Source organism: Microcaecilia unicolor, chromosome 2, assembly GCF_901765095.1.
Source record: "Microcaecilia unicolor chromosome 2, aMicUni1.1, whole genome shotgun sequence".
NCBI lineage: Eukaryota > Metazoa > Chordata > Amphibia > Gymnophiona > Siphonopidae > Microcaecilia > Microcaecilia unicolor.
The window spans coordinates 45,729,219-45,742,739 of record NC_044032.1 but is presented as its reverse complement, the minus strand read 5'-3'; the positions used below and the strand labels follow the sequence as shown (position 1 = coordinate 45,742,739).

Below are 13,521 nucleotides of genomic sequence, written 5' to 3'. Positions count from 1 at the left end.
CTGTGGCACCATCCACGTCTGTCAACGAGGCTGTTTCTTCTTACAATACTCTATCCTCTGCCTTAGACACACTTGCACCTTTGATGACCCGCCCTATAAGGCATACAAAACCCCAACCTTGGCTGACTTCTAATATCCGCTACCTACATTCCTGTACCCGCTCCGCTGAACGCCTCTGGTGGAAATCTCGGGCCCTTTCTGATTTCTTACACTTTAAGTTCATGCTGACCTCCTTCCAATCTCTTTTACACGCCAAACAGGATTATTATATCCAACTGACCAACTCTCTTGGTTCTAACCCTTGACTTCTCTTCACCACATTGAACTCTCTCCTCAAGGTGCCCCTCCCCCAACTCCCCCGTCATTATCTCCTCAGACCCTTGCTGAATTCTTTCACGACAAGGTTCAAAAGATAAACCTTGAATTCTCTACCTCGCCACCTCTCCCTCCACTAGTCTGTTCCCCTTTCTCTCCTTCCTCTCATTCCTTTTCCTCCTTTCCTGAAGTCAGGGGCGTAGCTATGGGTGGGCCCAGGCCCACCCAATTTCACCTCAGGCCCGCCTACCCAAGCGCACATACACTGCAGCAGCCTAGTGACCACGGGTCCAGAGCAGAAACGGCACCCGCTCTGGCTCAGCTGAAGATGATCTCTCCAGACTCACAGCGGCGAACTGGCGGCGGCAGCAGTAAAAGCATAAAGCGGCCAGGCTCCTCGACGCCGTCCTTCGCTTCCCTGCCCTCTCAGTGTCCAACCCGCCCGAAAGGAAATGACATCAGAGGAAGGTGGGACACTGAGAGGGCAGGGAAGCGAAGGACGGAGTCGAGGAGCCTGGCTGCTTTATGCTTTTATTGCCGCCACCTGCCAGTTCGCCGCTGCGCGTAGAGAAGGAAGGAAGCCATTTAGAAAATCTCTGTTTCTACTCCCCCGCGCAGCCGTCGCCGTTCACTCAAAACACAGCAAGCAACCCGAGCTGCTGCCTGCATCCACGTTGTCGTTCTTTATTGTTGGTAAGCAGAGGGAAGGATGGGACTGGGAGGGTTGGTGAGCAGAGGGAAGGATGGGTCTGGGAGGGGTGGTGAGTACAGAGTATGGGGAATGGGGGACTAATGAAGTGGGTGAAAGATGGGGGAGGAATTTAGGAGACTGGGTAAGGGAGAGACAGAGGGGGGAATGGGAGTGCTCGAGAGGGAATGAGAGGGAAATGGTCAAAGGGGAGATAGAAGAAATTGCTGGACATGGAGGGAGGGCAGGGGAGAGACGAGATTTGCTGGATATGGATGGATAGATGGATGGAGGGAGGGCAGGGGAGTTGCTGGACATGGGTGGATAGAGGGAATGGCAGGGGAGAGGAGAGTTGCTGGACATAGGTGGATGGAGGGCAGAGGAGAGTTGCTGGACATGGATGGAGGGGAGGGCAGTGGAGAGAGGAGGGTTGCTGGACATGGGTGGATCGAGGGGAGGGCAGGGAGAGAATTGTTGGACATGGATGGAGGTGAAGGAAGGGAAGACAGGAAGGAGATAGAAGAAGTTCTGGACATGGATGGAGGGGAGGGAAAACAGGAAGGAGATGCACATGGATGGAGGGGAAGGGAGAGAAGAAATGCTGACATGGGTGGAGGGGAGGGAAGAGAGGAAGGAGATGATATGAGGGTAAAGGAAGAGAAAGGAAAAACTGCACATGGATGGAGAAAATAGGCAGAAGCTGGATCCACTGGACAGTCAAGTCTGCGGAGGACCCAGCTTTTACTTACGGATGTAGAGCAAGAAATGAAGAAGAAAGGAGGAAAGTAAAGAAATAAATGGAAAGGAAGCCCTGGACACGGAGTTAAGAGGACAGATAGCAGCAGAATCGGATACTGGGCCAGCATGATAAGAAAAACAAAGTCACCAGACAACAAAGGTAGAAAAAAATCATTTTATTTTCATTATAGTGTTTGGAATATGTCCACTTTGAGAATCAGGTGCTCAACATTAAAAGTTTATATTTATTTTTTCTTATTTATGGCATTTTATCCCACATTAAACATGAATTAGATTGGAACCTGGGATCATTTAATTTTATTTTTCCTGGTGAGAGTAATGCATTGCCTCCCCCCCCCCCCCCCCAGGCTCTCTCCCCGGCTATAGCCAGCTCTGCAATTTTGAGGGGAGGTGGGGGGGGGGGCGCAGAGGTGGACCGGGGAGAGAGCCTGTTAAACATTTACCAGCAAACCACTGTCTAGTGACCACCCATCCAACCTGTTGGCCCACCCAAAAATTGACTTCTGGCTACGCCACTGCCTGAATTTACTATAGAGGAAACTACACTTCTCCTTTCTTCCTCAAAATGTACCACCTGTTCCTCTCCCATTCCCACCCACCTTCTTAATGCCATCTCACCTGCTCTTATTCCTTTTATCTGTCACATTCTCAACCTCTCATTTTCCACTGCAACTGTCCCTACTGCCTTTAAACATGCTGTGGTCACACCTCTCCTTAAGAAGCCTTCACTCGACCCTACTTGTCCCTCCAATTACTGACCCATCTCCTTCCTTTTCTCTCCAAATTACTTGAGCGTGCTGTTCACCACCGCTGCCTTGATTTTCTCTCCTCGCATGTATTCTTGACCCACTACAATCTGGTTTTCGCCCTCTCCATTCAACCAAAACTGCGCTTACTAAAGTCTCCAATGACCTATTACTGGCTGAATCCAGAGGTCAATATTCTATCCTCATTCTTCTTGATCTTTCCGCGGCTTTTGACACTCAATCATAGCATACTTCTCGATACCCTGTCCTCACTTGGATTCCAGGGCTCTGTCCTGGTTCTCTTCCTACCTCTCCCTCCGCACCTTTAGTGTTCACTCTGGTGGATCCTCTTCTACTTCTATCCCTCTGCCTGTCAGCGTACCTCAGGGTTCTGTTCTTGGTCCCCTCTTTTCTATCTACACTTCTTCCCTTGGTTCATTAATCTCATCCCATGGCTTTTCCTACCATCTCTATGCTGATGACTCCCAAATCTACCTTTCTACCCCTGATATCTCACCTTGCATCCAAACCAAAGTTTCAGTGTGCTTGTCTGACATTGCTGTCTGGATGTCTCAACACCACCTGAAATTAAACATGACCAAAACCGAGCTTCTCATTTTCCCCCCCAAACCCACCTCCCCACTCCCCCGGTTTTCTATTTCTGTTGATGGCTCTCTCATTCTCCCTGTCTCCTCAGCTCGAAACCTTGGGGTCATCTTTGACTCTTCTCTCTCCTTCTCTGCTCATATCCAGCAGATCGCCAAGACCTGTCGTTTCTTTCTTTACAATGTCCGTAAAATCTGCCCCTTTCTTTCCGAGCACTGTACCAAAACCCTCATCCAGACCCTTGTCACCTCTCGTTTAGACTACTGCAATGTGCTTCTTGCTGGCCTCCCACTTAGTCACCTCTCCCCTCTCCAATCGGTTCAAAACTCTGCTGCCCATCTCGTCTTCCGCCAGGGTCACTTTACTCATACTACCATTCTCCTCAAGTCGCTTCACTGGCTCCCTATCCGTTTTCGCATCCTGTTCAAACTTCTTCTACTAACCTATAAATGTACTCACTCTGCTGCTCCCCAGTATCTCTCCACACTCGTCCTTCCCTACACCCCTTCCCGAGCACTCTGCTCCATGGATAAATCCTTCTTATCTGTTCCCTTCTCCACTACTGCCAACTCCAGACTTTGCGCCTTCTGTCTTGCTGCACCCTACGCCTGGAATAAACTTCCTGAGCCCCTACGTCTTGCCCCATCCTTGGCCACCTTTAAATCTAGACTGAAAGCCCACCTCTTTAACATTGCTTTTGACTCGTAACCACTTGTAACCACTTTCCTCCACCTACCCTCCTCTCCTCCTTCCTGTACACATTAATTGATTTGATTTGCTTACTTTATTTTGTGTCTGTAAGCTCTTTGAGCAGGGACTGTCTTTCTTCTATGTTTGTGCAGCGCTGCGTATGCCTTGTAGCGCTATAGAAATGCTAAATAGTAGTAGTAGTAGTAATTTTGAAAAACATTCAGACAAGCAAACACTTGTTTCAAGAAATACAGAGTAAAGCATAAAGTCAAACTAGGTATAAAGGAATAAATTTCCAATTCCAATATATAAGTATACATATAACTCTTTCATTAGACTACCACTAGGAGGAGATGGAAAAATAAGAAACACTTGGGAGAGAATATCAAGTAGAAGAATAATAAAAGGAAAAATCAATTTTATGGAACCTTGTAGAAGTCCAAAAGGCTTTATATACAAAACAAATATAATAATTGTACCTCCGTGGATGATCTGGAACTCTTAAAAATAGAGTCCCAAATCAGGTCCCAATGATCAGGTCTTCAATAGGTTATGAAATTTTAGATTCCCATGTTTTGAGTAATTTAATGCAATTTATTTATTTATTACATTTGTACCCCGCGTTTTCCCACACGTAGCAGGTTCAATGCAGCTTACATAGTAAATAGAATTATAAAGTCTTTTACAAATTGTAATAAACATAGTAATAGTAATGTTTTAAGAATATGTGAATTGAACATAGAAAGGTAAACAAAGCTAAGATAAGCAAAAGGAAAAGAGAATTTGGAGGAGTGTAGTGTAGGGATGATGGAGAAGAAAAGACTAGGGATGAGCATGTGGAGATTGGGAGACATGGTCTAAGATATAATCATCGGCAAAACAGGAGTTACATGGGTGGCCTTAGAGGTTAGGTAGGGTCGTTGGAGTAAGCTTGCATGTGTCTTCAATGTTTTTCTGAAGGGTAGATAGTTGTTAATTATTCGGATGGATCTTGGTAGAGTGTTCCAAAGCTGGCTGCCCAAAAAGGAGAAACTGGATGCATAGGAGGTTTTGTATTTAATTCATTTGTATTTGGGAAGGTGTAGATTGAGGTAAGTACGCGAAGACATTGTTCTGTTTCTAATTGGGAGGTCGATCAGGTTATTCATGTAGCTAGGGGATTCTCCGTATATGATCTTATGAATCATTGTATGGACTTTGAAGTTTATTCTTTCTCTGATGGGGAGCCAATGAAGCTTCTTTCGAAGAGGTGATGCGCTTTCAAATCTTGACTTGCCAAGGATAAGTCTGGCTGCTGTGTTTTGGGTAGTCTGAAGTTTCTTCAGGATTTTGGGTCTTACATCCTAAGAAAACACTGTTGCAATTTCTAATGTGCCTCAATTTTTTTAGCAGCCTAAAGACTTTTGCAGCAACTTTTCATACCTGAGGTTCAAAGGTGAGAAAACTGTTAAGAATGATAACCAAGATTTTAATGTGGGATTCTAAAATATATGAAATATATCATCAGGTTTTTATCAGAAAGAGAGTTGAAAGGACTACTCCGTCAAAAATTTTGGTTTTTTTTCCCCTGTTTAATTTTAATCTAAATTTAGTTGCCCAGGATTCCAAAGCATGTAGACATTTAGGTTCTGGGTTCTTTCACTACCAAAGGACTAGATAAGATGCTTTCTTTGAGGCATGCTTCCAGTACAGTCATTGACTAGCAGGTCAGAGTCCCAGTATCCTGCAAATCTGTGGTTAATGCTTCTTTAGGCTGACCAGTTACTAATTAAAGTTAGGTTTTGCTAATCACCCATTTTTTAATTTGAATTTCAAGTAATAGTAACAATACAAGTTCAGCAGGCCATTAAGTACCTAGAATATTACAAAGCCAGGAACAGCAACCAGCATTTGGAAGTGTTTAAATAATGTTAGCTATTGGTTTTACAGATGTTTTAATTAGCTGCGGTTATTAAAAAATACTATAAGACTCTAGAGATGAAATATTTTGGGAAGTATGGGTTCAATTGGATCCAATTAACTGTAAGCTTAAAAGAGTTCATTAATTGTTTTTCCTCATATTTATGAGAGTAGAACTCAAGAGACCAGGGAGCAATTCAAGCTTTTGGGCACAAGGACAAAACACTTGTTTTACACACAGTTTCTAACGTGAGAATTCATTGCACTTAAGCCTACATGTTCAGAACAATTCAGAACAAAGATGGTTACAACTCATATACTGTGATAGCCTTTTCCAATTATTTTGTCATACTCAAAGTGTTAAAAGTTTATTACTGAGGAGTGGGAATGTGATGTGGGCTTACTAGTCAGATATGGGGGTGGAAGAGCTCCTCTAAAATGGACAAAATTACCCACTGGATCTGAATCCACAGTGGAATTTTCCCTTGCTCTAAAACAGCCTCACTAAGGGCCCCTTTTACTAAGTCGCATAGGCCCCGCATAGGTGCCTATGTTCACCCAAGTGCCAAAATGGACTTTCTGCGTGGCTTTTGAAGTAATTTCAGTTTTGGTGCACATCCGATACACGTCTGAAAAATATTTTTTATTTTGGGTACGCATAACGGACGCACACCAAGTGGCATTTGGCGTGCGTAGGTCATTACCGCCCAAATTCTTTACTGCTAGGTCTATGGCTAGTGACCTATGGCTATGGTTGAACCTCCTCCTTACTTTACATTTATTGAGAGATTGGGTACACCTGAAGTGTAGGCGGGCATAGTTCTTATAGCAAGGGAGAAAACCTAAATTGCAAATTAAACACTTGATGGGACTGGAGTCAGGGAGGTTATGGGCTTCCGGATTTGGTGGTTTATAATCAAGCCTGGTTATTGGTATCAGGGAGTGAGTCATTTACCCCAATCCACTTTGAATGGGCACTTTTTGCCCCATGGAATCTGGTCTTTGTTTAATGCACCATTGGATCAGTTACCTCTAGAGAAGAAAAATTATGTTTTACTACAACCCCTGCATCACACCTGATGTCACTTGATACTATGCTGGGACACTCTCCCACTTGTAGTGAATTGCTTCCCATAGTGGATAATGGGCAATTTCTCCCAGGTATGAACTCAGGGATCATACAGAGCTGGGGCTTCTCATATGATTAACACTTTTTGGGTTCTCCGATACCTTATGCCTCTCTTAGGGAGATATCCAAATTAAGACTGGGGGGTGACCAATTTGCTTATATATAATTGGCTCTTTTGTATTACTTCATTGGACTGCCGGGTGCCTGAGACATGTATAAGTGCTTCTTTAGATGAACCTTTGGGAGGGGTCAGATTTCCTTCTATCATAAAGCATATCAGATTGCGCCCCCCCCCCCAAAGGATTTTGAAAAGCTTCTGAGTCGCTGGGTGCTGGACATGGTATTGGGGGTTCATGCTATCAATATTATGGCCCTGCTCACCCAGATTCCTAAGGCTGGCCATGGAGCAGATCTCCAAGAATGTTAATTTCAAGTTATACACATGGCTTATTATTCCCAAGCACAGGCAGGGCTGGTTTTGGAGAAACAGTGCATTTGCTTGTGTTATTGAAACTGCACCACACCAAAATACACTTAGAAAGAGGAAAGGTTTCCTGCAAATATGGGAAAACTACATACAAGCACTTCCAACAAGAGCTAGGAGTCTTGTTTTAAATGACATAGTTGGACCTTGATTACCCAGACTTCAAACCTGGGAACATACCTTTTGGAATTAGGGTGAGGCAGGAGGGTAGGGGTGAAGGGTGATGAACTACTGGGGTGAAGCTAGTTGAGATGGCTGGTGATTCTAAGATCATTATTTACCACTTGGTTTGTACTTGTGGTGGGTCCACGAATATCAGAGGATTTAGGGGGAGGGTAGGAGGTTAGGAAAATAAAAAGGCGTGCGGTTATCAGGTGGAAGGAGCCTTATAGAGTTAATGTTCTCCTGTTTACAATTTTATAAAGCTAGTATATATGGTTCTCTAAAATAAATTTTAAGGATAAGATTATGTTCTGGATGTAAAGGGAGGGCTCAGACCCTAAGGGTCCAGGCATGGTAGCCATTCCTAGTCCTAATTTACAGGTTATTTACCTTTTAATAATGGCTTACAGACAGGGTTTAGGGATCGTTTAGGGATCGTGGGGAGAGGATGAACTATTTTGATGTCTGTAGAACTTGTAAAGAAGACTCTCAACACACTGTTAGATGGAGTAGTAACAGTTTATTGTTGAAGCACAAAGATCCTTATACAAAATAGGCATGCATGGTTTACAGAGCCAGGGGAGGGTTGGAAACAGTGAACTATAGACCTGTGTTTGAGGTATTCATGAAAATCTGGGACCAAGACTATTCATTAGATTATACCATACTTGTCTGCTGCTTCACTTTTGGCTCCTAATCAATTATCTTGTTTGTAGGGGGGGGGAGGCGATGGGGGCATAAGCAAAGCTCACTCACTCCTTCCCCTTGCGGTTGCCTTCTGCAAATGGCTGCCATAACTTCTCATGGTACCTGTGAAGGAATACAGGTAGGCCTGGGGGAGGAGTGTTTGGGGGTTAAAAATGGTGGCTGGCTAAGGGAGTGGGCGGAAAGGAGTCAGGCTGCTTGCGGGGGGGCTTTAAAAAAAAAAAGTTATGTAGGTTCCAGCCAATATTCAGTGCCGGGACCTGCATACCTAACCCAGCCAACTGCTTTTGAGCTGTTCTAGCTTGGCCAAGTTTGGTACACAGATCCTAGCACTGAATATTGTTGGCACCCACATAACCACTAACTCCTCCCCAGTGCCGCCCCTGACCTGCCCACTTTTAACATGGGTGGTCAGAGACAGTATTCAACAGCATTGCCTAGTTTAGTGTTGCTGAATATCAGGAGAGCCTCTCCTGCCCACTTACAATTGCTCTGAATATCCACAACTATGTTTACTTCCTTAGTCTTCCTGTTCACCATTTGTCTCATTCCTTCTCCAGCCTCCTATTCTCTGTCTTTTATCCACTTTCTAATCCCTTATTTTTATCCTCTATCTTATCTTCTCCCTGGTCTCATCTACTACCACTAATCATTTCTATAGCGTTACTAGAAGTACAGAGTGTGCTGTACACTACAGGACAAATAAGGTATTAGGGAATTACTTAGGATGGAAATGATAAAACAGACATGGGTACTGAACAAGTGAATAGGAGTTAGGAATTAAAAGCAGCACCAAAAAGGTGGGCTATTAGCCTAGATTTGAATACGGCCAGAGATGGAGCTTGATGTACTAACTCAAGAAGTCTATTCCAGGCACATGGTAGCGCAAGATAAAAAGTAACAGTATGGAGTTGGCAGTGGAGAAGGGTACAGATGAGAGATTTGCCCAATGAATGGAGTTCCCAGGAAAAAAAAAAAAAGAGTGGAGAGGTACTGAGAATTTGAAGAGTGAATGCACTTGTAAGTCAATAAGAGGAGTTTGAACTGTATGTAGAAACAGATAGGGAGCAAATGAAGTGACTTAAGGAGAAGGCTAATATGAGCATAGCTACAGTGGTGGAATATAAGTCAGGCAGAATTTTGAATGGATTAGAGGGGAGACAGATGACTTAATGGGAGACCTGTGAGAAGTTGCAATAGTCTAAGCATGAGGTGATAAAGAGTGTAAAGAAGGGCTTTGATAGTGTGCTCAGAAAGGAAGGGACACATTTTGGTGATATAGAGCAAAAAATGAAAGATTTTAGCAGTCTCTTGGAAATGTGCAGACAAAGAGAGGAGCTTCATCACAACTGCTTTCCCTGTTGTTCATTCATGCTGCAGACCCTAATTCTGGGTGTGGTGGCAGTAGCAGGTTGTGAATAGCCATGGGGGTCTGTGAAAGCAGATACTTTGAATTGAGTGACCCAGTGATTATGGGAGTAGGCTGAAAACTAGAAAAGCTAAGTCATTTTCATCCTCCACCCCATAGACCAAGATCACATGTGAGATTTGTATGTGATACTTCCAAGACATAAGTCTACAAAGCTGTGTCAAAAAGGCTTCACAAATGGAAGAAACAGAAAATGACATTTAGCTTTCTTTGATGCCTACATAAAATACTGTAGATAGAGAGAGTGGAGGCAGTTATTAGGACAGGTTTCAAAGGAATTTACCCAGGTACTTACCTGAGAAAATTCCCCAAATTGAAAATTTCCTTCCATTTAATATGTAGCAGCAGACTTCTGAAGCCCAAATTTTCAAAGGGAAAATATTTGACACATCCCACCAGAGAAAAAAAATAAAGAAACATTCTCTTGCTCTTCATTTGCGCACGCACACTCCTCTAGTGTTGGACTGCTGTTCATGTGCTCACTCAGTAAATGCTCCCTCACTAGCTCCACCCATTATGATGTTAAGTTTTTGCAGTTGTAGCTCTCTTTACATCCCTCTTCCCATCATTCCTCCTCCTTTCTCAGCACCCCTTCAAGAACACTTATTGGCTTTCTTCAAGGTCAGCCCAGTGCCTCTTGAAAACTCATTCCCCTTCCCTATGCAGAAGCTTCACTTGCACAGCTACAGAAATCCAGCTGGCGTACCCCTTCCTTTCTGTGATTACAGCCGATTTTGATGGCTCCCACACTCAGTGCCTTCCTCATTGATTGGATCCTGCCCATAGCTTCTGCTGTTAGTTGCACTGGAAGCAGGCAGGGCAGGCTGACTCACAAAGGGAGAAGGATTAGAGAGCTGAAGCGAGAGGTTTTTAATTCTGAAAATATGTCCAGACATTTCTAGCTCTTAGATGTTCATTCAAAAATCTTGTAGAATTCTGAAAAAAGCAAGACACTTGGCAATCCTAACCTTCTGAGCCCTGAGCACATCTGACAGGACCCCTAACATTTTATCTCTGGGCATATATATACCTTGTAGGCCTATGACAATCTGAAAAATAAAATAAAACCCATCAGTTATAGGGGTCTGGCAGCACTGTAGGGTTCAGTGGGAAAAAGAATGCAGAGCATCTTCCTGGAATTATTTCCACTGTGTGTGTGTGTGCGTGTGCGTGCGTATCTCTGGTAGGGCAGTGGAACACCTTTGTGCTGGAGGGACAAAACAAACACATCTCTACCATTACCCCCCAAGCTCTCTAGTTGCTGATGCAGAGTTAAGCAAAATATTGGTTGCCCCATGATCTTATATATTTATGTGCATCTCTGTTTTGAGTGTGTATTAGTGTGTGTGTATCTCTGTTGTATGTATCTATGATGTATAAGTGGGAATGTCTGTGTCTGACTGGAAGAGTGGAGAAGAGGGGAAAGGCAGTTTGAAAGGAGCATTCCTTAACTGCTACGTTTCACTTAATCAAAGTTTCTATGCTACAGCTTTTCCCATAGAAATGTCTTCACTGGGCTTTTCTCTATATCTAATTTGGTCCCATTACATTACATTTATCAGTTTGCTCCCAGAGAGACACTGACATTTCTTGATTCCTTTAATTCTTTCCTACTGTGGTTGGGTTGGAAAGAATACAAGAGCCTTGGTCCTGGCCAACCACTGGGCAGATATTCTTGAAAACACAATTTATATGTGCCATCATTCTTAAAAACAAAAATTTTCAAATGGCTCTGAAAGTTCTGCCACAATACACTATTGGTAAAAAGTAGTCTCCCCAGTAGAGGTTCCTTTTTCTCTTAAGTGGAGTTGGGCATAATGAGCATTTTGAAGGAAGCAATTCAGAAATGTCTATATGATATGACTGCAATCGTTTTATAATATGTATTTTCAAAGCACTTAAACTTACAAAGTTCCATAGGTTACTATGCTTATTTGTAAGTCTAAGTGCTTTGAAAATGAGCCCCAGAGTACAACTTGGTTTCAGATGTCATGCATCCACTAATGAAAGCTATAGTTTAAATAAATAAATAAATATGTCCTCATGAAAGTGCACCTGCACTCAAATTTTATAAGAAAAAGAGGTTCCCTACTTTGCAGAAATGTGTTTGAAAGGATGATTTTATTGGGTGGCACAATCAATTCTATTACATTATTTAAAACATTCCTTACCACAGTCTGACTCAAATTGATTCAAGCACCTTAGCAAATGAAGAAATGCACATCAAACAGCTCTGCAATTTTTATGATACTGCATAGGCAGAATCACTTGAATATTAAGTGGCCTTATGTGGCTTAGTGAAAGTGACAATCTCAGGGTTGATAACAGGTGGTTCAGCTTTATAACAAACAGAAGTAAAATAGTTTGTGTACATTGTTTGCTACAGCAGTCAAATTCCCTTTATAAAATATAAATCTACAGAATGCAAAAAAATGGAGAAGATATATGGTGTTTGAAATATAATCCCAGATGTATGGCTTTTTGTCAAGTGATGAATTACAGACTACTAACCACATTAAAAGAATAATTCACTGCAGATTACATTTTGCATGGCTCTTATGCAGGAAATAAAGAGCTCCATAAAACAAATTCACCAAGGGCAGAGTTATGATTATTGTACAAATCTGAAAACACCAGTATGAAACCTTTCCCATGACCAACATATGGTCACGGGTCGAGTTTTCATCTGTTAAAAGACTCCAAGCATGGAGTCCCTTACCATGTAATTAGCTGGAAAAATCAAGTATACTGCCACCCACCCTTCTTAGCAAAAAAATAAAAAATAGAAAAAATGTAAAGCAGTTGCATAAGAAGAAAACAATAGGAAACTGGTTTGTTCATAATTATTGTTATACATTTTCTTGGCATCTTACACCTTATGAGGTGGTATTAATGCATATAACAGCAATCTTCAACAAATATTTATAAGCACACCAGCTCTCTGTTGGCATTATGAAACGAATTTCTGCAGTAATGCTCTGAATTCCTGCTGTACCCCGTCCCAGGAATCAATTCATACCTAACGATTAAAAGTGCTAGGGCTGTATCTTCATTCATGGCCTAGCTCCTTTAAGGAATAGAACAATGTCATACTGATTCAAATTCCTTTTGCCAGGCTGTGTATTTGTGACTTAAGTTCTTTGCGGATGGTTTGGTGTGAGCTATAACCTCCAAGAAGTCAGATGTGGTGACGGTGTCCAGCTGGATGCTTGGTAGATTGTTGCTTTCTTTAAAAAGAAAACCAAACAAAAACATGAATGCCAGATTAATTCATTAGATATAGTGAGAGCTGTGTTGTAAAATGATTTGTTCACTTTTAGATTTCAGATTTATTACTATTTTCTTGTTCTTCCTTCATAACAAGCAGTTCTTCCTTACAAACTGAACAAGTGTAACAAAATATAAGTAGCAGACAGTTCAGCTTCTTTTTAAGGATTATGGATTGAAATATGAACAGATTATTTCTTCCTTTCTGCTAAAAAAAATGTACTGACTGATTAATCTGCTGTTCAAAGAACTCTTTTTCAACATCAATTGTTTTTTTCCCACTATGATTTAAATGTCTAATGGATGTTTCATTTTCCAGCATATGTGTAGCAAGACTATCATGGACCACAGCCACGTAGCACAAACACTATAATGGAAATTACGTGTATAATTGCTGTTAGAGAATACTAGTGTAAGTCTGCAGTTATGTGTATAACTTTAGGTGCGACCATCTACAGAATCTCCATGGCTGGTGTAAATGCTCATGCCTAATGCTGACAGATAAATAAGTAACTGACAGTATTCTAAAAGGTTTGTGTGTAATTGCTGGACACAGCGAGCCCATGCTCCTCCCATGTCCACACCCCCCTTGCAGGTATACACTAGAGCACTTAGGTGAAAAGTTCTAGAATAGTGTACTGC

The 13,521-nt window shown here is 42.4% G+C and overlaps 1 protein-coding gene across 1 annotated transcript in view; it reads right to left on the bottom strand.

Moving 5' to 3' along the window:
- Positions 1–11,703: 11,703 nt before the first annotated feature.
- KATNAL2 (katanin catalytic subunit A1 like 2) overlaps positions 11,704–13,521 on the bottom strand; it is a 159,727-nt gene continuing 157,909 nt past the window's right edge. Inside the window, exon 16 of the mRNA XM_030192914.1 lies at positions 11,704–12,839. Coding sequence (XP_030048774.1) covers positions 12,700–12,839 — 140 coding nt within the window. The 3' untranslated portion in view covers positions 11,704–12,699. The remainder of the gene's footprint in view (positions 12,840–13,521) is intronic.